This window comes from Natator depressus, chromosome 8, assembly GCF_965152275.1.
Source record: "Natator depressus isolate rNatDep1 chromosome 8, rNatDep2.hap1, whole genome shotgun sequence".
Lineage (NCBI taxonomy): Eukaryota > Metazoa > Chordata > Testudines > Cheloniidae > Natator > Natator depressus.
The window spans coordinates 32,554,436-32,576,259 of record NC_134241.1 but is presented as its reverse complement, the minus strand read 5'-3'; the positions used below and the strand labels follow the sequence as shown (position 1 = coordinate 32,576,259).

General features: G+C 43.9%; 1 protein-coding gene across 1 annotated transcript in view; it reads right to left on the bottom strand.

The window, feature by feature from the left end:
• Positions 1–4,089: 4,089 nt before the first annotated feature.
• The window catches only part of FGF18 (fibroblast growth factor 18), a 108,067-nt gene continuing 90,332 nt past the window's right edge, over positions 4,090–21,824 (bottom strand). Inside the window, exon 5 of the mRNA XM_074962125.1 lies at positions 4,090–4,980. Coding sequence (XP_074818226.1) covers positions 4,714–4,980 — 267 coding nt within the window. The 3' untranslated portion in view covers positions 4,090–4,713. The remainder of the gene's footprint in view (positions 4,981–21,824) is intronic.

Sequence of the window (21,824 nt, the reverse complement as noted above, 5' to 3'; positions counted from 1 at the left end):
GCTGGCACTCACCATCAGGTCGTTCCAACTGAACTGCAATACAGGTTTGTTCAACATGGTCGAGAAACTTATCAGGGATTTGTCTGAACCAAACAAAGGCTCAGAGTTCTCTCCTGGGGGCCTGGGATGGATGTACACATTGAACATGCTATAGCATCCTGAGTTACTTGCTAAATTCATGAGAAAAAAACCCAGACATAACCCACATTGTGCCATTGCGTCCACCACTGCATTCCTTTACCTGACTCTGGACAGAAAAACGTTGTTACTGATACAACAGTATCTTCGGAACAATACCTGTGATATGCTATTATTATTATTAAATTAACTTAATTAATGTATTTATTTACAAGGTGCCCACCTGAAGCTCTGGGCACATTACGGTCATCAATTACTTCAGCAAACGGCTTGTGGTTGCCTTTCCTACCAAGGTTATTTCAACAGCAGTACTCAAATCACAATTCACAAAGTAAATTAAAAAGTAACAGTCTACACAGCGAACCTCAGCTCACATACAGGGCATTGGAAGAATTTCTGAAATGTTAAGAGAAGTGTTAAGCACAGATTTTCTTCCATTCTATAATCCTCAAGCCAGTGGGGAAATAGAATGTTTTACTCAAGTTTGCCAAGGCTGTTTGCAAACCTCTGACCCAGAAGGAAATCAGTTGCCATAGACTGTACAGAAATACAGAGCAACCTGACATGCAGCGAGCCAGATGTCTACAGCGGAATTGCTGCTTAGGAGGAGTATGAAGATCTAGTTAAGTGTTCCCCACGGGCCAGATTTTCAAAAATATTTGGAAGCCAGCAGCTCATATGGCTCCCAATTTTTGGAGTGTTTCCTCCACCTCCATTTTCTTGCTGCTTTCTCCTGCCATCAGAATGCCCTCTGCCCTAAGGTGCACCGGACTGGGAAGCAGGAACCTATGAGATTTTGTCTCATCTCATGCTGACTGGTGTTAATAATCTTGTGTATGTCACAAACTTTCTTACTGAACAAGGCCTCATGAACTTATCATAGGAGAAAGGTAAGCATTATTCCCTCCTTTTTAGGGATAGGTAACTGATCATTTGAGAGGTTGCCCATGGTCACTTTTGGTAGAGCTATGAATAGAACTCATGACTATGCCAAGTCCATGTGCATGTCCATAGAGTTTGTAAAGTGAGGCTGCTCCTGCATACCCACCTTCTAGACATACACATTAATAAGGACATAAGTGCATATTATTAACATGCCATTATTAACAGGCAAATAGCTTCCAGGAGTTCTAAATTAGTGCTGTGACCACTAGACCACACTCCCCTCCCAGAGCCAGGCAGAGAACCCAGGAATCCTAATTCACTACTGTCTGCCAAATAGCTTTGTAACCAATGGCAAAGTGTGTGTCAGCCTCCCCACTAGTGGGCTGGTCCACATGATTAATCACCTCCTACTGCTACCATCTAAAGAACCTAGCCCTTTAGCTCAAGTGGTAGAGGTCTGTGCTGAAGTTCCTTTTACCCTCGTACAAAGAGTTAAAAACCTCTTTCCAGATCCCATCATGGCACTCCTTATCCTAATGGAGTTCTGCTCCTCCCCCCCATCCTCTCATCCCCATAAGATATTCCTCCTGCCCAAGACTAGAGCCTCCAAATGGTTTTAACTTTCCCCCTTACGATTTTCTCCTAGGAAGTGGGGGTCCCATCCATTTCCTCCCTGCCCCCAGAACCCAAATACTGGGTGACATGACCAAGCCTCAAGGACAAGACAATTATAATTCTCTGTTTATCCTACCCATCTCCCTGGATAAACCAACCCATGCAAATTTACACCCAGCACTTGTCAAAAAACCCCACTGAACCTTCCCCAACTCCTTCACCACACAAACAACAACTGACGCCAAATCCAAAAGGACCCCGACATACACTCTTTGACCAATCTGCAAGTATGCTCCTGCTGCTACACGGGAGAGACTCATTCCCCTCCCCAACAGAAACTGAGGCTGCCGGGGGTGGGCTAGAGCTGTGGGGCAGCAGCAGCTCCAGTCCTGGCCCCAGTGCTGCTGCCACCTATATTTCATCTCTGTAATAGCTCTGTCCCGCACAACCCCAGAGAAAGCTGTTTCAGCACCTTCCTTCAGAACTCCTCTTCCTGGCAGATGTACATCGGTTTGCCAGCTCTTGCGGGCCTCATGCTATTTGCTGATAGCCCCAGCGGCTCAGAGAAACACATGAGAATATCAGCTTCCATTTTAAAAAAAGAAAGATTCGAGTGCTCTTGGCAGTGAAGAAAAGCCGGGAATTGTGAACCCAACGGTTCCAACGCCAGACCACCAAGACAAAAGAAGCCTGAATTTAGCCTTTTTAAAAATCTAATGATTTTAAGGCAATCTTGTGATTTTTGAACATTTGGGGTTGGCAATACTGGATTCAGTTTTCCTCCACAGTCCAGAGATGTACTTCTACTACACAGATGCCTTCAGCTGCTGCTAGTAGAGATATGGGGTGAGGTTTTCAGGGGGCTCTCAACCCCTTGAGGCAGGTCTAGCTGCTGGATTGGTCAGGTGGGCTGGACCCACATTGATGCAGCAACCCCTAGATCCAGCTCCCACTTGTTTGTTTTAATGGGACTCTCACCCTCCCCAAAACACACATGAACGGTTGGAGTACAAATCCAGGTGGTTGCTAGAGTAAAGAAACTGTTAGTTGTATGGTGCTTAGTACATAGTTATATGCAAACAACAGGCTTGGTAGTACAATGCAGTAGATTGGGAGACAGAAGACCTCTGTTCTAGTCCCAGCTCTGACTTATTGTATGACCTGGAGCAAATCACCTTGTCTCTCTGCTTCCCTTCCTACCCTTTTTCTGTCTCATCTATTTAGACTTGAAGCTCTTCAAGGCAGGCACTGTTGAGGGTTGGAGGTCCTACTGTCCTACCAACAATGCATAGCAGATTCATTGGAAGATGGGTTGTCAGGTCATTCTGGTTTGGTTGAGATTTTGGCCAAAGGTTTGGATCAACTAGTATTGGCTTGGAATCCTAATATTAATGGTTCCCGTCTACTCTGACAGGAGTTGAACAGGTTGATACTAGGGCTGTTAATTAATAGCAGTTAACTCATGCAATTAACTCAAAAAAATTAATCGTGATTAAGTGCAGTTTTAATCACACTGTTAAACAATAAAATACTAATTGAAATGTATTCTGTGTTTTAATTGGAATCAATATATTTGAAAATGTAGAAAACATACAAAATATTTGAATAAATGGTATTCTAGTATAGTTTAAATGGATGATTAATCATGATTAATTTTTTTCATCTCTTGACAGCCCTAGTTGATGTATACTGTTCTGCAGTTAAATGTTTCTCATTAATATTTATCATTTACATAAGGGTTTTCATTGTCCAAAAACAGTACAAAACCATGAACCAGTTCATACTCACAACACCCTGTAAGGTAGATAAGTGGTTGGTATTCTCATTTTACATGTGGAGAAACTGGGTTCCAGAAATGTTAAGTGACTTACCCAAGGTCATGAACAAAGTCAAGGTTCTAGGGTTTAAAGGTATGATATTAAACTATATCGGCTAGCCTGAAACAAATAATGCCTTCTAAAACTCTAGTCAAGACAAGACAAGTTGTACTTTAACATATGTTAAACTGGTCACATCAAAGTCTATGGGGCAGATTAGCATAAAACTAGAGTTTTAGAAAGTGTCCATTAGATCTAACAACACAGCTTTCAATCTTAGTCTGGACAAAGTTTCAGTGGTGGAAGAACTCTGGGAATTCCTGGTTCCCAACATAGTGCTCAGCCCATTATGCCATGAAAGACTGGTTTCTACTGGGGAAAACTGGGGGAGGATTGAAAATCAAGCTTATAATGGGAAGCTAGTTCTGACCTTAACTACAGAGTGGCTATCGCCGTGACATAAGGATAAAAGTTCATAGCAATAATCAAAAAGTGTGAATTACAGCAATATTTACATGTGTTTTAAATAATTTTTTTAATTGTTGAGGCAGTAATACTTGGTTCATGGAACTGCAATATACAGAGAGGTGAAATAAATAGCTTATATATATATAATATATATAATATAGCTGGTTTTAAAATATTCCCTTATCATTGGTGTATTAGGTCATTTTTAGTCACTTGAATGTATTTAGCAGCATTCTCCAGAACTGAGCATAATGCAGGATCACAGAGCCGTGACACCTTATGTCATCAGAAAGGTTACAGAAGATCGATGCATTGAGAACTCCACGGAAACTCAATCACTGCCGCACACACCATCTTGTCTCGGGACAGTTTGCAGCAGATAATAAATAGATTACTGCAAAACTGGTGATTTTTCGGGGCAGGGTCTCAGTAACTTTGGGAAAGAACTTTGGTTTTCTTTGGTTTTATTTTATTTAATATTAATTGTTTTTCCTCTGGGGATCTGCTTGAAAAGTTGTCCGTTCCAAAAAGAGAAATAAGCACCTATGTGTCAACAACAAGAAGTCAATTTAAATAGAGCAGTTCATTTTGTTTTTCAAGTCACAATAAATCCCTAACAGCTTCCCCCAGCGTTTGCCATCCAGTCTTTTATTTTTTTTAAAAAAATTTTAATTATTTTTTTAAACACAATGTACAAAAATAGAGCTTCTTCCTTATTTTTAATGTAAAAATATTCCTCTGGTGCAGTTTTTTTGTGGTTTATTATTGTGACACTGTTTTTGTCTATCTTTTAACTGGGGTTGGTAGGTCGTATTCTCTTAGTCCTCTTGGTCACTGTGGTGTACTTGAAAGGTTTCTGTAACTCCACTTGACCCTTTGGGTACCTTTTCATAAAATGCACGTCTTGTTGGTTTTCCTGGGTCTTGGGCCCCTTTCGTGGCCTTCCCTTTTTGGTAAATCCAACGTACCAGCCAGAGTATTTTGCAGACATCAGTGCTGTGTAGTTGTTTTCTAGGACTTTTTCAATGAAGACACACTCTTTGCTGGTGCCGTCAGGCTGCAAAAGGGAAAGAAAATTCATTTCAATCAGTTGTAAACCCCTTGGCCAAATAGCAATTTTGCATAAAAGAACAATTACAGGATCTGGCCCTGTTCTCTCCTGCTTTCAGTCCAGTAGCTGGGGGGAGAAATACCAGTTGAAATATTCAAAATGAACCATTAACATTATTGTTTGATTCAAGGGTGCTTTTTTTTTTAAACACTCCTAACACAGGGATCTAGTTTTTGTGGGGAGATTTTCAAAGTCACAAATAGCAACTAGTCACCGAACTTCGCAAACCTCCCCCATTGTGGCCTGTCCCAATAAAACATATCCCTCTGTGAAGCATACATCAGAAGAGCTACTTGTAGGAATCTTGAACAGGGCAAATAACAACACTTAATGTTTGTTTAGAGAAACCCTAAATTCTCAGCAAGCTGGGGCGTCAATCTACCATTTCGAAGCGGGATAGATCAAAGAGCACTTGGGAACTTTTAATGCACAGCAGCAGGGTCCACAAGGACTCTTAGTGTGCGGCAGGATAGCGCAGAATAGATTTACACCCCAGCTTGCCACGAACTAAGTATTCATTTAGCCCAGCCCCCAGAATTTAGACTGCTCTTTTCAAAAATGTTTTTAGGGGTTAGATGCCCAATCGCCATTGAACCCACCACACCCATGGAAGATGGGGAACTTCCCCCAGTTAGGTGCTTTTGAAATTTCATCCTTAATTTCCAGTGCGCTGCTCAATGGCAACCCAAACATTAACTAGCTCTACGATTCCTGGGATGTGCAGATTGGTATTCTCATTGGAGAGATGGGGAGTTGAGCCACAAAAAGGTGCTGAGCACCTAGATCTCCCACTGACATCAGTGGGATGACTGGATTGCTTAGCATTTTTGAAAATTTGGCCATTTACTTAGGTACATTTTTCAAAATCTTGTCCCAGGCTCTTTATTTCGGTGCTGAACTGTGGAATCTAACTTTTGGCCTCTATTTTTTTTAAATCTTGGAGTAAAAATGGACACCCAAACATCAAAGAACTTACTTTTAAAAGTTTACCTTTACATCGTTTTACTATGACTACTAAGGCTACAGAGGGTGCCATCATCAGAGCCAGAACTGGAGCTCCTAGGTCTGTACCCAGAGCACTAGGGTCACTTTCTCAGGCAGGTCTCCTAAGCCTCCTTTTCAAGGGCAATCATAATAATGGAGGATGGGGCATTTATACTAAAACAGGGGTGGCCAACCTGTGGCTCCGGAGCCACATGCGGCTCTTCAGAAGTTAATATGCGGCTCCTTGTATAGGCACCAACTCCAGGGCTGGAGCTACAGGTGCCAACTTTCCAATGTGCCGAGGGGTGCTCACTGCTCAACCCCTGGCTCTGCCACAGGCCCTGCCCCCACTCCACCCCTTCCCACCTCCTCACCTGAGCCTGCCATGCCCTCGCTCCTTCTCCTCCCGCCCCCCGCCGGAGCCTCCTGCACGCCACGAAACAGCTGATCAGGAGGGAGGGGAAGGCGCTGATTGGCGGGGCTGCCAGTGCGTGGCAGGTGCTAGGAGCAAGGGGAGCTGATGGGGGGCTGCTTATGTATTACTGTGGCTCTTTGGCAATGAACATTGATAAATTCTGGCTCCTTCTCAGGCTCAGGCTGGCCACCCCTGTACTAGAAATTCAGATGTCAAACGTCCCACCATTTGGGATTAATGCTATTGAGGGTTTTGGTTCAGGCCAGTTTACAATTGGGACCATTTGCAAAATTCTAAAACAGATCTGGATTTGGAACTCCAGCAGCATTTTGATCTGTGGTTTAGATTCAGGCAAATCTCTAATTTATACAAAACATGCAGCAGTACTGCAAGAGTCATGGCATCACATAATAGGATATTTACGTATTTCAGCCAAGTGGAAATCCTACAAACACTATAATCCTATGCCAGAATATATAGCTATTTTACCTTTAACTGCTGAATAACTGGAACAGTCTATGGAACAAATCACAGGTCAGATGATGACTACTGTATCAAGTCTTTCTTTAACTTCTTTTTCTTTTCTAAATACGTCAAAACTATAGCTATCCATCCCATCTTTGGGAATATTTCCAGAACCTTCACAATAGTGTTCTGATCTGGGTAAAACCTCGTTATGGGCTGAATTAATACCCCATTGAGATTGGTAGGTGTGAACTCACCCTTCAATTAACGTAACTGTAAGCGTAAGTACCACCTAAGACAAAAGGTGTGTGTGAACCTGCTGAGAAGCTTTTGACTAGTATTCTTTTGGATAGGGGAAGGTGCCGGGATGAGAGATCTAAAACTGAGGTCAGACAAGAACAGACAGAGTGAGAGAGGCAGCCTGAATGAGCAGCTAAATGTGCATCACTGACCCTGGGTAGAGGTTTTTCAGGTCAGGGTGCAGGCTAAAAAAACAAAAAACAAAGTGCTGTGAGCTGTGCTGTGAGCAAAAGAAGCTGTTTCTTGCTATTTTATTCCTTCTGTGTTCCAAGACACAGGGCTTCATACATTCTTTGTATATACACAAAACTGCATCAGAGAAATACCTGACTACCATCATTTGCTACTCTCAATTCTAACACCCACAGGCCCCCAGACGTCAACTCTCATATCAAAAAGGGGCAACAATAGTAAACAAAATATGGAACATTATATAGGGCCTAATCCACAATTCACTTAAGCAAAAGGAAAGATTCCCACTGACTTCAATGGGAGCTGGATTAGACGGCTCCAACTAATTAATAAAGAATATAGGGCTTTTCATCTGTAGCCCTCAAAGTGCTTTCCAAAGGTGGGTAAGTATCATATAAGTTGCTTATATTACACTGAATAGCTATTATGTAGAATTATTACTGTGAACAAACAAAACAGTCAAAGCGCTTTCAGTCCTTAGCAAACTAATTCCCCAAATGCCCAAGAAAAATTAACATGTCACTGCACAGAAGCTGCAGCAGATCACAGGAAGCACAGAGCTCTGGCAGAATCATTGCTATGTATGTCTGAAAATGGGCCAGGTGGAACAGATGGGAATAGCACCAGCCGTACACCTCCAGAGACATGAGCACACAGAGTGAAACTGGTACTCTTCGGTCTGCTCCCTTCTAAACGCTTGTCTAGAAAATCTTTGCAGAGCTTGGTACAATTTGTCAGATGCTATTAAACTCAGAATCTGAGTCAAGAGCAAAGCACAGCCACTCTGAGCTGGTTTAGAATTCATTAGACCTGTGATCTCCAAATTATTTTATATGAGCCCCAAATCAGCTGTAACTCAGAGTCACTGCCAACCCAGGCTGGATTCAAAGAGGCAACCAAAGGGAAAAGGCTCCATAATTCACCACTAATCTCCATAACTATCCATTCCCCCTTAGATCTTCTATTCATGGATGCATTTATGTTATTTTAAACTTGAAATCATTAACATATCATCTTGTCAAAGCTTTTTGTTTGCTACACAAACTGTACAGTACCTGTCTCCTTAAGAAGGTAAGGGGAGATCATAAACAACTCTACAACAGCAAAACAGAATCATATGAGGGAAACGTTTGAGAAGAGGCCCAGAAATATACATTGCCCACCAAATACACATAATCAAGAGTCCATGCACATTGACAGGGGTTGAAGCCAGATCTGCTACTAACTAGCATCCTCCATACTTGGGGAAACATAAAGGTCATGATTTTATTATCTGTAATTTTGAGCTTACAAATGCTTTGAGGAATGGCAGGGCTGTGCAAAACCCAGTGGTTTCTGTTCACCAGGGCTCATCCTTCGAGTTCAGAGTTTGATCAAAACCACAGCGAGAAAACAGTTGACACTGCAGAATTCCACCAAGTTTCAATGTGAAGCCAGAAACAGCCCCTGGTTCACTCAAAACTGGGCCCAGCACATACCTTTCAACAATTAATACAATTTAAACACTAATGTGGCTGAGTCTCAAGTTCACACAAAATTAGGTGCTGATGAACCAACCAAATTCCTTCTGAGCTATTAGGTATAGCAGGGAACTGGCAAGCTCATTTCCCCTACATTTGCAAAAAGGTCCTGGATTTGACCCATGACCTTGTTGCTATGAAAATGTGACCACTTTTAATATATCCATTTTGGGGCTTTCTGCTTGCACTACAATGTCATTTTCTTGTGGAACGCTAAGACATACACAAGGATGAGACTGGAATTAAAAGAAGAAAATGTTGGGGTGGGGGTTAAATTATTATTAAAGGTATTTTCTGTGTTTAGGTCTCAAAATTTGCCAGCAGAGTCTAAGGAAGAGCAATGAAGAGTAGGAAGAGAGGGTACTACTTCAGGCCAGGTTCAGGGCTAATTTGAAGCAAATAAGGTCCATAAAAATAAATTTAGCCTGGAAAAGAAGGCACTAAATCATATAACAACGTGAAATTAAGGTGACATGTATACATACTTTAAGATAATTCATGGATAATGAACAGAAATTGCTTTTCTCCAAGTAAATCATTCTTATATGTGCTAGGGCATGTTGTAGAGACAGACAGATGATTTTATAGCATCTGTTTTAAACCCCTGATAGACTGGGAATATAGAACATAAATCACTTATATAGAAGGGTCTCTACATCATGTAATCTGTCCCTTAGATAATCTATTAGTGAAAAAGCAATTTCTATTCATCCTTTAGGGATTATTAATAAAGTAATTTATAAATGTCACCTTAATTTCAACAGTTGCCACTCATTTAAGGCCCAGTTCTGTTCCCATTTAAATCAGCGACAAAACTCTTATTGGTATCAGGCCCTCATTGTATGAATATACTAGCATGTCTCTTGTCAAGCCAGAACACGTCATCAATATGGGGCCAAACTGACTTAGCGTAACTGCACTGCCTTCACTGGAGACACAACAGGGAGGGAATTGGCTCAAATTCAATTCCAATGCGCTTCAACTGAACAAAATCCCACCATCCTCCTGGGAAGTCAGCTGAAGTATCGAAATTAAAGCAGTAAAATACATGAGTGTGGAGTCCTGAAGGAGTCTAAGGTGTCTGGTGCACAAAGAATTATTTTGGTCTCCCTCTGTTCTCCTCTCATTCCAGTCAGATTCTGTAGTCTATGGGACAATCCATCCAACCAACCACCCGCCTCCAGGGATGCAAATGGCCCAGCATACAGCAATATTGATGTAGTTCCCTTACACAGAAGAAGAGGGTAAGAACCGGGGAGGCAGAAAAGAGAGATTTACCACCCAGTACACTGTGTTGGTGGGGGTTATTAGTGCAGCAGAAGAGCTAGAAGTTCTACCAGTTCACAGAACTTCCAGTCTTTCGGGGAGGTGCCGGGGGGGGGGGGGAGGGGCAAGGGTGCTAGGGCCAAAGAGTCTATGCTGAGTTATCTGCTGAGAGGATCCTCAGTCTGAAAGGTGAGTCCATTTCCCTTCTTCCAATGAGAGCCTCAGTGCCCAGCCAAGTTACTACACCAAGGCGCTCAGCAGAGAATTTGGGCCTAAGAGTTATTATGTCAGCATTGCATTTGCCCCTCAGTGTGGTGATTTTCTGGAGTGCATTGCATTCTTCAGACTGACTGAGCCTCCTATGACACCTAGACAAGCTTCTAAGAAATGCTATTTGGTACAGGCACCAGTTTAGGCAGGGCACTTCAGCACTTCCCTAGCTTTGGCAAAGTCTCATTGAAGTCAATAAAAATTAAGCGCAGGCTTAAAATAAAGCACATGGTTAAGTGCCTTCCTGAACTGCGGCACAGTCCTCAGATTCATGCTCCTAAATCACAAGCAGCTTTCAATTTAAACCTCTAGCAGAAAATAGCAGTAAATCCCCAAGCTAAAAATGCTTTCAGTACTCCCTGGAGTCTTGTTTGTCCTGAAACTCCCACTGCCGCACCCGCCACACACACACACAGTCACCGCCGCCCCCCCACCCCCATCCTCCACCTCCTGATACAGCAACTCCCCTTAAGAAGATTCAAGAGGAGGAGAAAGAAAAGAGAAATGGCCCCAGCCAGGTTTAGCTGTCAAACGCAAGAACTGACTGTTTGAGGGTAAAGAAAAAAAACCCCTGTATTCTAGCTGACTGTCTTTTCCAAAGAATTCTTAGTCCAAACATACGCTGCTGATATTGGGTTGCACACTAGTCAAGTAGACTTCAGTGGGAAGATCCTGCCAAGTTACAGTATGTATTAATTTCATAGATACTTAGCTGGCAAAATGCACTCTAAATACAAAGTAGTAGTGCTCTAATTAAAGCAAGGTATTCTGAGAAAGATTCTTTAAACGTATCGAATCCCGGGAAAGCATGAGAGATGGACACTGCAGTGTGTCCCTTGCATGATGACACTGCTGTGCATGGGGCTGGCCCAAAGCTGCGCACCACTTCAATTCTACTTCAGCCCACAAAATAGGACTTATGTGATAACACAAGCCTGGTGCACACCTCAGCACAGGAGTGAATTTCATGCTGGGTTGGCACCTTTCTAGGACACAGTGCAGGTAAAGACCAGAGAGAGATGTTCCACTTGTGAAGTTTGGATCCAGATCTGGAATTGGAAGGGCTCAGATCCAGGATCTTGGTCCAGTCCCAAACTTAACTTCCAGGAAAGGCAGCTTGATCTATAACATTTATACATTAAACAACGCCCTTTTACGTAGGCTTAGGAACCTACTTTGTCCTTCTTTGCCTAATACTGTGCAGAGTGCTTGTGTGCTGGCTGGCCACCACCACCCTCCCCAGAGATGGCTGTGTTATTGCTGTACGTGGATTGCTCATAAGGGACTGGAGAGCCTTTGAGGTGAAATGTGCTGAGTACAATAGTCATCAAACAGTCGCACGGTTGGGCTACTGGGGCCAATTCCTCACAAGAACTGACACAAGTTCTATGGCTATTTCACTTGCTCAAGCTAGCCCCATTCAACTTTTATTACTTCCTTCGGACACGTTCCTTAGCCAGCAAAATAACTTGGGATGGAGTGTTATCTCCTGTATCCTTTAGATAGTAACTGAAAAACTCATGGAGATCTGCCTCCCTCTCCCCACACATTCAATGTAACTCAGTTATACTGACAAACTATTTTATACTTAGAACATAAGAATGGCCATACTGGGTCAGGACAAAGGTCCATCTAGCCCAGTATCCTGTCTTCCAACAGTGGCCAATGCCAGGTGCCCCAGAGGGAATGAACAGAACAGGTAATCATCAAGTGAGTCATCCCCTGTCACCCATTCCCAGCTTCTGGCAAACAGAAGCTTCTGGCTGATAGGTCCATCAATGGCTATCCTTCATGAACTTATCTACTTCTTTTTTTAACTCTGTTATAGTCTGCGCCTTCACAACATCCTCTGGCAAGGAGTTCCACAGGTTGACTGTTCATTGTGTGAAAAAATATTTCTGTTGTTTGTTTTAAACCTGCTGCCTATTAATTTCATTTGGTGACCCCTAGTTCTTGTGTTATGAAAAGGAGTAAACAACACTTCCTTATTTACTTTCTCCACACCAGTCATGATTTTATAGACCTCTATCATATCCTCCCTTATTTATCATGCCGGTTCCTGAGCCAGTGTCAAACAGCATAGCTCTGTAGACGTCAATTCTTAGGAAGAAAATTATCTATCATAGGTATGTATATGGGGCTGTCCATAAATCATGTAACACATTCGTGGGTGAGTGGGTCCTTACTTGTGTGTGTTTGTTTCAGCATCACAAAGAGTTACAAGGGGTGGGTGGGTCTTCAAAAACATCACCAAACAATGTGTTCTGTAATGTATGGACAGCCCTTAGCACTGGAACAACTGAGCAGCTCACAATCATTACTGCATTTCTCCTCATAAAACCCCTGTAAGGTAGGGCAGTGCTGTTATCCCCACTGCACAGATGGGGAACTGAGTGTCACCCCACCTAATTTTTAGCCATCTACAAAACCTCTGGGATCCACAACCCCTGAGTTAGATGTGTGGGTTCCTTATACAAAGAACAAGGAGAGAGAGAAACTTGGAATGGGATTCACAATAACTAACTAGGAGGCTCCTCAACTAAGGCATACAATGGGAGAAGGCAAGATGAGGGGTGTATGCTAAGCCCCGCCCCTCCCTCAGAGATGGGTGTGGGGAGGCCCTTCCCTCTGCTTGGGAGTCTCAGTTGCAAACACTCTTGGCATTAGGTGCCTATGATGCTGCTGCGAGCAGCAGCCTTGAAACTTTGAGCCCAGTGTCTGGAGCACTCACCTGGAAGGTGGGAGACCACCAGGTCAAGTCCCCCTTTCACCTGAGTGGGAGAGAGGATCTGAACAGGGATCTGCCACCTGTCAGGCAAGTGTCCTAACCATAGGGATATAGGACACTCTGATGTGGAGCTCGCCTCTTGAAACTGTTCCACCGCGGATAAATAATTTTTAAAAGTCATTGGCGCAGGGGACTGGATCCCAGCGTCTTTCACCTTCCAAGTGAGTGCTGTAACCACCAGGCTACAGGGTCCTTTTCATGCTTGCTCTCTCTGTCTGGCCAATGATTCTTTCATTATTTGTCCACAGTGGAAGAGGTTCAACATGAGAGAGTCCCCCATGAGAATATCCCACAGCCCAGCGGTCAGGGCACTCCCTTGAAAGGTGACAAATCCCAGTTTAAATCCCTTCTCTGCCTGAGGGGAGACTGGAACCAGGGATCTCCCATATCCTAGCTGAGTCCTAGCCACTGGGCTAAAAGTTATAAGGGACTTCCTCCTCTCCCCCTCCTCAGCCATTGTGCATAAGTTCCTACTGGACTGAGTCATGCAGGCAAGTTAGGAAGAGGAATGCCCATCTTCAGTGGTTTGTGCATCATTCTGGGGCTTAGGCATTCACACACCTGGTGTGGAGCTGCAATGCGCACGCTCAGCGGCACAAATACAGGCACCTAGAGCACTTTTACTGCAAAAATTTAGGTGCCAAGAGAGTTTAGGCACCCACAGGGTTCGGGGGCACCTGAGTGGGGGTTTTATGAATCCCAGTGGGGCCTGATTCTGGGATCCAAGTGCCTAAAGTGGCAGGTAGGTGCCTACGTCCCTTTGTGAATTTAGCCTTAAATGGCTTGCCCAAGAAATCTGTGGTGGAGCAGGGAATTAAACCCAGATCTCCTAAGTCCCAAGCTGGTGTCCAAACCACCAGACCATTCCTTTGCTCATATTTCCTCAAAACATTCTCCTATCAAACATTTGTATTGCTGACACGGACCCATTAATAAGACAGAAGTCTTGCGATCATGAATGAATATAAATGCCTGAAGGTTTATGTAAAAATAAGCCAAGAAATGAACTCCTAATACAAACCGCCAACGGGAATGTCATTCCAGAGTGAAGGCAGGCAATCTCAGCTCCTTGGAACAAATCTTGTCGAGCACATGTTTTTTAGGCAAGCTATGGGGTTTTTTCCCCCACCTGACATAACTGCTTTGATACAAACACCCGGTCACAGTGCCACCACACGACACCTAGGCACTATATCACATCATCACTACAAATCACAGGTAATTACACAACACAGTCAAAAGCCATCAAAGGAAAATGCATATGGGGAGTAAGTGCTCATTAAAGATGGTTGGGAAAAATAAGCTATGCAAACAAAACACCTTCCCAGTTCCAGTAGCTACCCTACCCTACCCATAGATACATCAGGTACTAGAGAGATGCCCCGTTCTTATATCACGAATAGATATTCTACCTTAGACAGATACAATTTTTATGAGTGGGAAAAAAAAACCCCACATCTTCCCAATCAATACTAGTTAAAGCTGTGGCTTAACTCCCAGAAACAACAGGGGCAGGATTTAGTGAAGAGACACCCAATCTTACAGTGCATTGCTGGTTTGGAAGCAAACACTCCACCTGTCTAACACCAAGAATGTGATTTTCTCTGCAGCCCATTGCTATATGCCCACATGAAAGGCATTTTCTTGTAGGGGAGCCTGTGGGCAAATGAAACTTTAAAGCATAAATGCTTTAGCTGCTGTTGCTCTGCTTTCCTTCTCCCTCTCAAAGCAGAGACTATTTGCAGCAGGCCTCATCTTGCTTGCATCTGGCACACATGCATCCATCTGCAGGAGTCTGCACCAGTCAGAAGGTTCGGCTTCCAACTCACTCTGTGATCTGCATTGGGAAGAGTGATCGCAACCCGGATCCTTGCAGATGGGGCTACAGGAGGGACAGTGTCCCAGTCCAGTAGTGAGGAGAACAACCAGGTACTAGAAAAACCCTTTCCTGGGACATCGGTTCTCTCCTTGGATTTTAATTCAGTGAATTTTTTTTTAAACACATCCCTAATCCAGGCACAAAGATGTGGTAGCTGTTAGCTATTCTTTGATAAGTTTCTTATAAACTACTGTGTAAAAAGCTTGATCTATATTCCAGCTCCCAGAGAAAATTCTCATATATCACTCATGCTTGTATAAAGGCGAGAGATGGCACTGCAGTGAGGAGAAAACAAACCCTGCTGGACTAAAGGAGCCAGAACCGCAGCTGGGGTAAATTGGCATAGCTCCATTGATTTCAATGGACCGTCTCCAGTTCACACCAGCTGAAGATCTGTCCCACATTTTAAAATTGCTACCAGGTCATGAGATAATGAACACATATGGCTGCAGCTTCTTTATCCAGTGGGCTCAGCGAGGTAACATCTGCCCTGTGCTACCACTTCACAATGAGGTGTCTCTGTAAATGGAGCCTTTTATGCACAGCGGGCCAAGGTCACCCCTGATGTAACTGAACTCAGTGGAGTTAAAAGGGCTGAGTTTGAGCCAGTCTCTCCCCAAATGCCCTGGAATTACCAGTAGGCGGCCTTGTATTGTTTGTGCAGAGCATTTGGTGAATGGCTCTCCAGTATTAAACATGAAACATCTTGAACTGACACGAAGCAGATCAAAGTGCCAAAACATTTGCTACTTCTACAATTACACTCCCGAGTTCTTTGGTGCTCCTTCTCTCCCCCTCTCCTTTTACAGCCCAACTTGGTCTTATTGGAGTTTTGTTTTCTTGTTTTAAGTTCTCCAAATGGAAAGGATCAAAGGGCTCTTTGTTGTTGTAGCAGAAGTGCTTCTCCGAGCTAGGCATTACTTCCACTAATAGCTTCCTGCTCGTAGGCAATTCTCAGGAGCCTCTGTGCCACTGGACTGAGAGAAAGCATTATCAGGTGCAACACCAGCACCCCTCTCCCCCCGCATTAAACTGGGGCACTAAGCCACCTGAGCAGCTTTGTATGGGAAAGGGAAGGCTAGGCAAATTCTTATTTATGCTTCAGAAATGCAGCTGTGCAGACAGGCTTTGTGGGACCCCCAAATCCTGCACCTCTCTTGGCTTCTGCAGCAAGAGAACCCCTGCATGAACAGTTCAGATAATAACAAGGTACAGTGATAGAGGCCCCCATCGTTTGAAGGTTTCTCTGTTTGAAAAAGATTATCTCATTCAGTAAGCCTCACATGTAAAGCTGTGCAAAGCTTTTGTTAGGCAGCCTACCCATCTTAGATTGGAAGCTCTTCAGGATGGTCTCCATTTTGTGTCTTGTTCAACTGAGCACATTGCCGGTGCTTCACAACTAATAACAAACAACAAGCTGCATGAAACTTGCCCACCTGCAGGTTTCTTTTCAACCTAGAAGCACATGTTTGTTGAAAGGTTCAGTGAGACTCACACCCTTCAAGAGAGACTGGGACAATTTACAGTTTCAAGACAAATACTATGATGTGCCCGTTTTAATTAATTATCACCTTCTTGCGGCTTGTTCGCAGCTGAATCGCGAAGTGATATTTGGGAGGGTGCAAACCCATCTGAAAATGAGGAAAACTTTGGTTCACAAATTTTGAACCCAAAACCCCTGAGCAGAGCTGGGTGAAAATTTTCTAAATTTTTTTTGACGGAAAATTGGGGGGGGGGTTGACTAAATAAAAAAGTTCAGGGAAAGTGCCTGCTTTCTGTGGAAAAGATGGGCATGTCAAAAAAATGAAAACTGACATTTCTTTGCTTTTTGTCTGAAACCCAAAAACATTTTAGTTTTTACATTTTTGTTTTTTCAAAGAAATGTTGAAATCTTCTGCAGAAAATTCCCCATTTCCTGACCGACTCTGCCACTGAGCTTCTTGTTCTAATGCCATCCCCATGTGACAGGTACAGTATTACAGAATCATAGACTCATAGGGATAGAAGGGACTGCAAGGGTCAGTAAGTTAATGATTGCTTCTAGCTGTTACTCAAAAGGCTTCCTTTGCAATTGTGTATTTTTGATTCCTCATTATTATACATGGTTTCATAACATACTATATATTATACATCAGCTGGGCAGAATTTGATTTGTATTTTTGTGTAATTTTGATGGATAATATTGATGTTTAGTTGCAATTATTTAGTCTATTTTTATCTGTTTATATTTTCAGTTGTGGGAAATTATATGGGATCAACCAATAATTATTTAATGACAGTAGACTTCGAGATTCAAAAAGTTAAAGCTTTATAACTGTTGGAACACAAATTGTCCACGTCACATATCAACATATACAAAGTTAATATCTTTAAATCAAACTCTAATGAGTTCTCAAGCAGCATCCTTCTTACTTTGCTTATCGTAAATTTCAATTATCAACGTAAATATTTCTCCTAGGTTTGTGTGTACACAATGAAATCCATGTTTACTGACATTTACAGATAAAAATCCAGTCCTTCCAAGTGTAATTAGACAGCACACATGGCCTACATTTTCAAAGTGTCTAGTGATTTTGGGTGCTATTGTAATAATTGGCAACGAATTAAACAGTGCCTCCATTCTTGGCTGCCCAATTTGAGAAGCCTTAAAAAAGTGCTCAGCACTTTCTGACGGCCAGGCCCAAGGTGTCTCAAGTTAAGCACTAAAACCTGAGGCACCCAAAATCACTCATCACTTTTGAAAACATAGGGCTCTCTGTACAGAATCTGCACAGTGACCCATGGTTTTCTGCAAGGGTCCCACTCTTCAGCACACTGGCAGAAGTTTGAGTTGTCTCGTTAGACTAACCTCTAACTTGGTAAGGCAATTCACATCTTTTCATGTATTTGTACCTGCTCCTGTATTTTCCACTCCATGCATCTGATGAAGTGGGTTCTAGCCCCAAAAGCTTGTGCCAAAATAAATTTGTTAGTCTCTAAGGTGCCACAAGGACTCTTCGTTGTTTTAGCAGAAGTTTAGTGAAGGAACCAAAAGCTGGAGGGGTGTCAAAGAGCTCATCCCACCCAAAGCGGAAAATCTCAGTGGGGGAAAGGTAGGCCCAGGCCAGGTTGGAGCCATAGCATCCCTTGGCTGTGACTCTGCCACTGTCTGTGACAGGAAAGGAAGTGGGTGTCTCTTAAAGGGCTCACCCCACAACTTATTCACAGCTTGGAAATTCCCCGCAGTGTGACAAGCAGGATGGGTGAGAGCTGCATGTTAGTGGAGCAGCTCCCAGGCAGATGCAGGTTAAGATTTATTGGGGCCCTGGGCACAAAGAACATTTGAGCCCTCCACACCCTGGGAGCCCAGAGGTGCCAGCACTGAAAGCTCCAGGGGGCCATGCCCCCCCCCCCACTTTTTAACATAGGCATAGTAGTCTCAGGCAGGTGCGAAGCGGCGGCAGCATGGGCGTAGTTTGGGGGGCAGGGAACATTGCCGCCCCCCCCCCCCCCCGCAAACAGCAAGCTTCAGGCCAGAGATGACAGGAGGAGTGATGCCACATGTGGTGGCTGCCTTGGGCACAAAGCCCAGGCAGCAGCAGGGGCAACCTGTCACTGGAAGCAGGAGGGACCTGGCAGGGGCAGCCTGGCAGCAGGAGCCGGAGCAGGCACTGAGTGAGCCCAGGCAGAGTGCAGCAGCTGCTGACACTGGGCCAGTAGCAGTGGGAGCTGTGCCGGAGGAGTCCTCCCTGCCCGTTTCTTTCCTGCCTGTGACCTAGCCGGGGCAGGGCATCCTCTCCTCACAGAGCGTTCTGCTGGCCCTGGGGAGGGGGCAGGAGGCTGGACTGGAGCCCCCGCCCTGGGTCTCACTGGCAGCAGCATGCCCCGGGGGGCGAGGACTTGGGCTGGCACCTGCTCGTGGGCACCCCAGCTCCTACCCAGGGCAGGTGGAGTGTCTGGGGCTCCTCACAGCGACCCGGGCTCCCTGGGCAGCTCTTACCACTGCTCGGCTCCTGATTCGGGGGAAGAGTTGGAGCAGGGGGCAGGGCCCCAGTTCCAGTACGCCCCCCCACTTCTACCCAGGTTCTGGCGCTCCTGCGGGGGGGGGGCAAGTGGCTGGGGTCCCTGGGCACGGACCCTGTCGACCTGGGCCCCATTGACCCGTGCAGTAATCTACCACTGCTCCCAAGTAGGTCGCTGTGGCTGCTCCTACCACTGGACGCTCAGAGGCTGCTCTTGAAGGGCTTGCCCTCCAGCAGCTTGAGAAATCCAAGTGAAAGGCTGCAGGCAGACCAGACCCAAGACAGGTTCTTGCCCTTTACGTGAAGTAATGGGATAGACCTCTCATGAACATCTCCAGTGCTCTGCATTCTGAATGTATGCCAAGGAATCCTGAAACCATAACCACAAAGATCCTTCTTGATCCAAATGCAATTTCAGCTGCTGCACAGAGCTGTAAATCAGACCATATACATCTGTAACTGTATGCCAAGAGTTACTCAATTTCACGAACACTTTCTCCAACTTACTGGCCTCTGAACTTGCAGCGTCCTCAGAGGAAAATACTTGGGAGTCACGGCAGACAGTTCAATAAAGGTGACTGCCAGTGCACTGCAGTAGTTAATGATATATATAGGATGTCTAATTGCCTTACAAAGGCAATGGAAAATAATATAAAGTACAATGCAAAGATGTTATATTGAACAAGAGCACATATTGATTTGGGACCCACTTTTTAAATAGTCATGCACACTTACACACACACACCCTCATAGTGCATACAAGCATACCTGTATGTGTGCATGTATACTCCTGATTTGTGCATATGCATTGGGGGATATACACACCTATACCAGGAACATTGAAGTACTGTGTCCAGTCTTGATCACGACATCTTAAGGAAAGTAGAGAAGAAACTGAAGAGGTCCAGAGAAGGAAAAGATGGTTACTTTTTTTTTTTTAAATACTCTTCTAGCACCTTTCACCTAAGCATCTCAGAGGATCCAAAGATCTCAAATTCTTCACTAATATTTACAAATTAAGCCACCTAGCACCCTTGTGAGGTAGGTAAGTATCATTAAACCCATTTTATTGATGGAGAAACTGAGGCACATAACAGTGAAGTGATTTCCCTAGGGTAACACAGCAGTCTGCAGCAAAGTCAGGACCTCCTCCCAGTCCATCACCTCTATCACAAGGTCATCCTTTCTGACATCATGGCAGGTTACCATTAGCAGTATGATAGGATAGAGGTATGTATGTGACAAGAGCAAATCTAGAATTGCTTCACTTGGAAAGGAGTCTTGCAGGTGAACTTGATTGCTGAATTCAGAAGTATGAAGGGGAGGTATTCCAATTGAGTGCTAAGGGTTCCTATAATCAATAATAATAAGACCAGTCACTTCCTTCTTTTGCCCTGTTCCATAAATAGAAACTTTATGTAATTAATTAATTCAAAATTCAGAAAGAGTAAATGAAGTGAAATACTTCTGATTTTATACTGAGTGTAGTCAACTGTGGAAATCACTTCTTCAGGAGGCCATCAAATCAAACACCCTAGCTGGGTTTCAAAAGGTCAGGACAATTTCATGACCCTTAACATCTGTATCTATGTTTGCTAACATAATAGATCTAATTGAGTCTCATGCTTCAGGATGTAAATTGATTACCTTCAAGGGTAGGAAAGTAATTTCCACCTAGCCACATAGAACATGACATATTTGGCTAAATATATTGGGGGGGGGGACTGCGCTTTTTTTGAAGCATCAGGTATTGATTATGACCAGAGGCAGAACATTGGCTTCAGAGGACCAGTGGTCTGGTCTGGCAAATCCCAGGCTACATTCTGAATAAACATAGAAACTGGCTTTGTACATTATAAGATTCCATTTACAGTAACACAATCCTATGCAGAAAGGGACAAATTACAGCCTAACATCCTAGTGACATGATTGGCACCTGAGTTTATATCAAGGTAGGGTTTAGCTTCAGCACAAGCAGTCACTGATTGTCTGCAGGGCAGATGCAGATCTCTGTGTTTCAGCTCATAAGGATGAAGAAAGGAAATAATCCCACAACCAAACTGGGTGCCTTTCTTAAAAGGTAATGTCAACAGCTGATCCAGTCTGGAAATGACAAGGTTCTTTCTGTTGAGGTGGAGGTGTATAGCAAATGCAAGGGCTTCATCACCTTTTACAAAAACCTAACACCTTTCTTTACATAACAAAATACAACATAGGAAAAGGCCTAGGACAAATCCTATTTTTAGCAATCTCCTGTACTTCCGCACTTAAAAGTAGCCTTGCAATTGCCTCACCAACCGAGTTATTTTTTGCAGTGGTTAGATGGTAAATTAAATTCCTCCCTTCTAAATTACTCTCTTGTAAGTGACCCTGACTTCACTTTCCAAGAACATTCCAGAGAGCCAAGCAGGAGCAGTCCATGAACGACAGTGAGGTTCACCACAACCCGTGTCTCATTAGCTGCCTCTTCTGGAAGATGATAGAGAAGTGCTCTGCTAGGCCCGTTCCCTACAAGTTAACGCGTCACGGTGTTTAACAAGTGTCACCAAATAGTTTCATTTGCATTCGGGGGGGGAGGAAGGGGGAATCAGAAAACCCAGAAGATGCTTAAATGCAAAAGAGAGACAAAAATTGTGCTTGGGAGAATGTGGTGATTATCTGGTCAGGAAACCCACTTGCCTGGGTGGCTGAAATTCCCATCTGTGCAGGG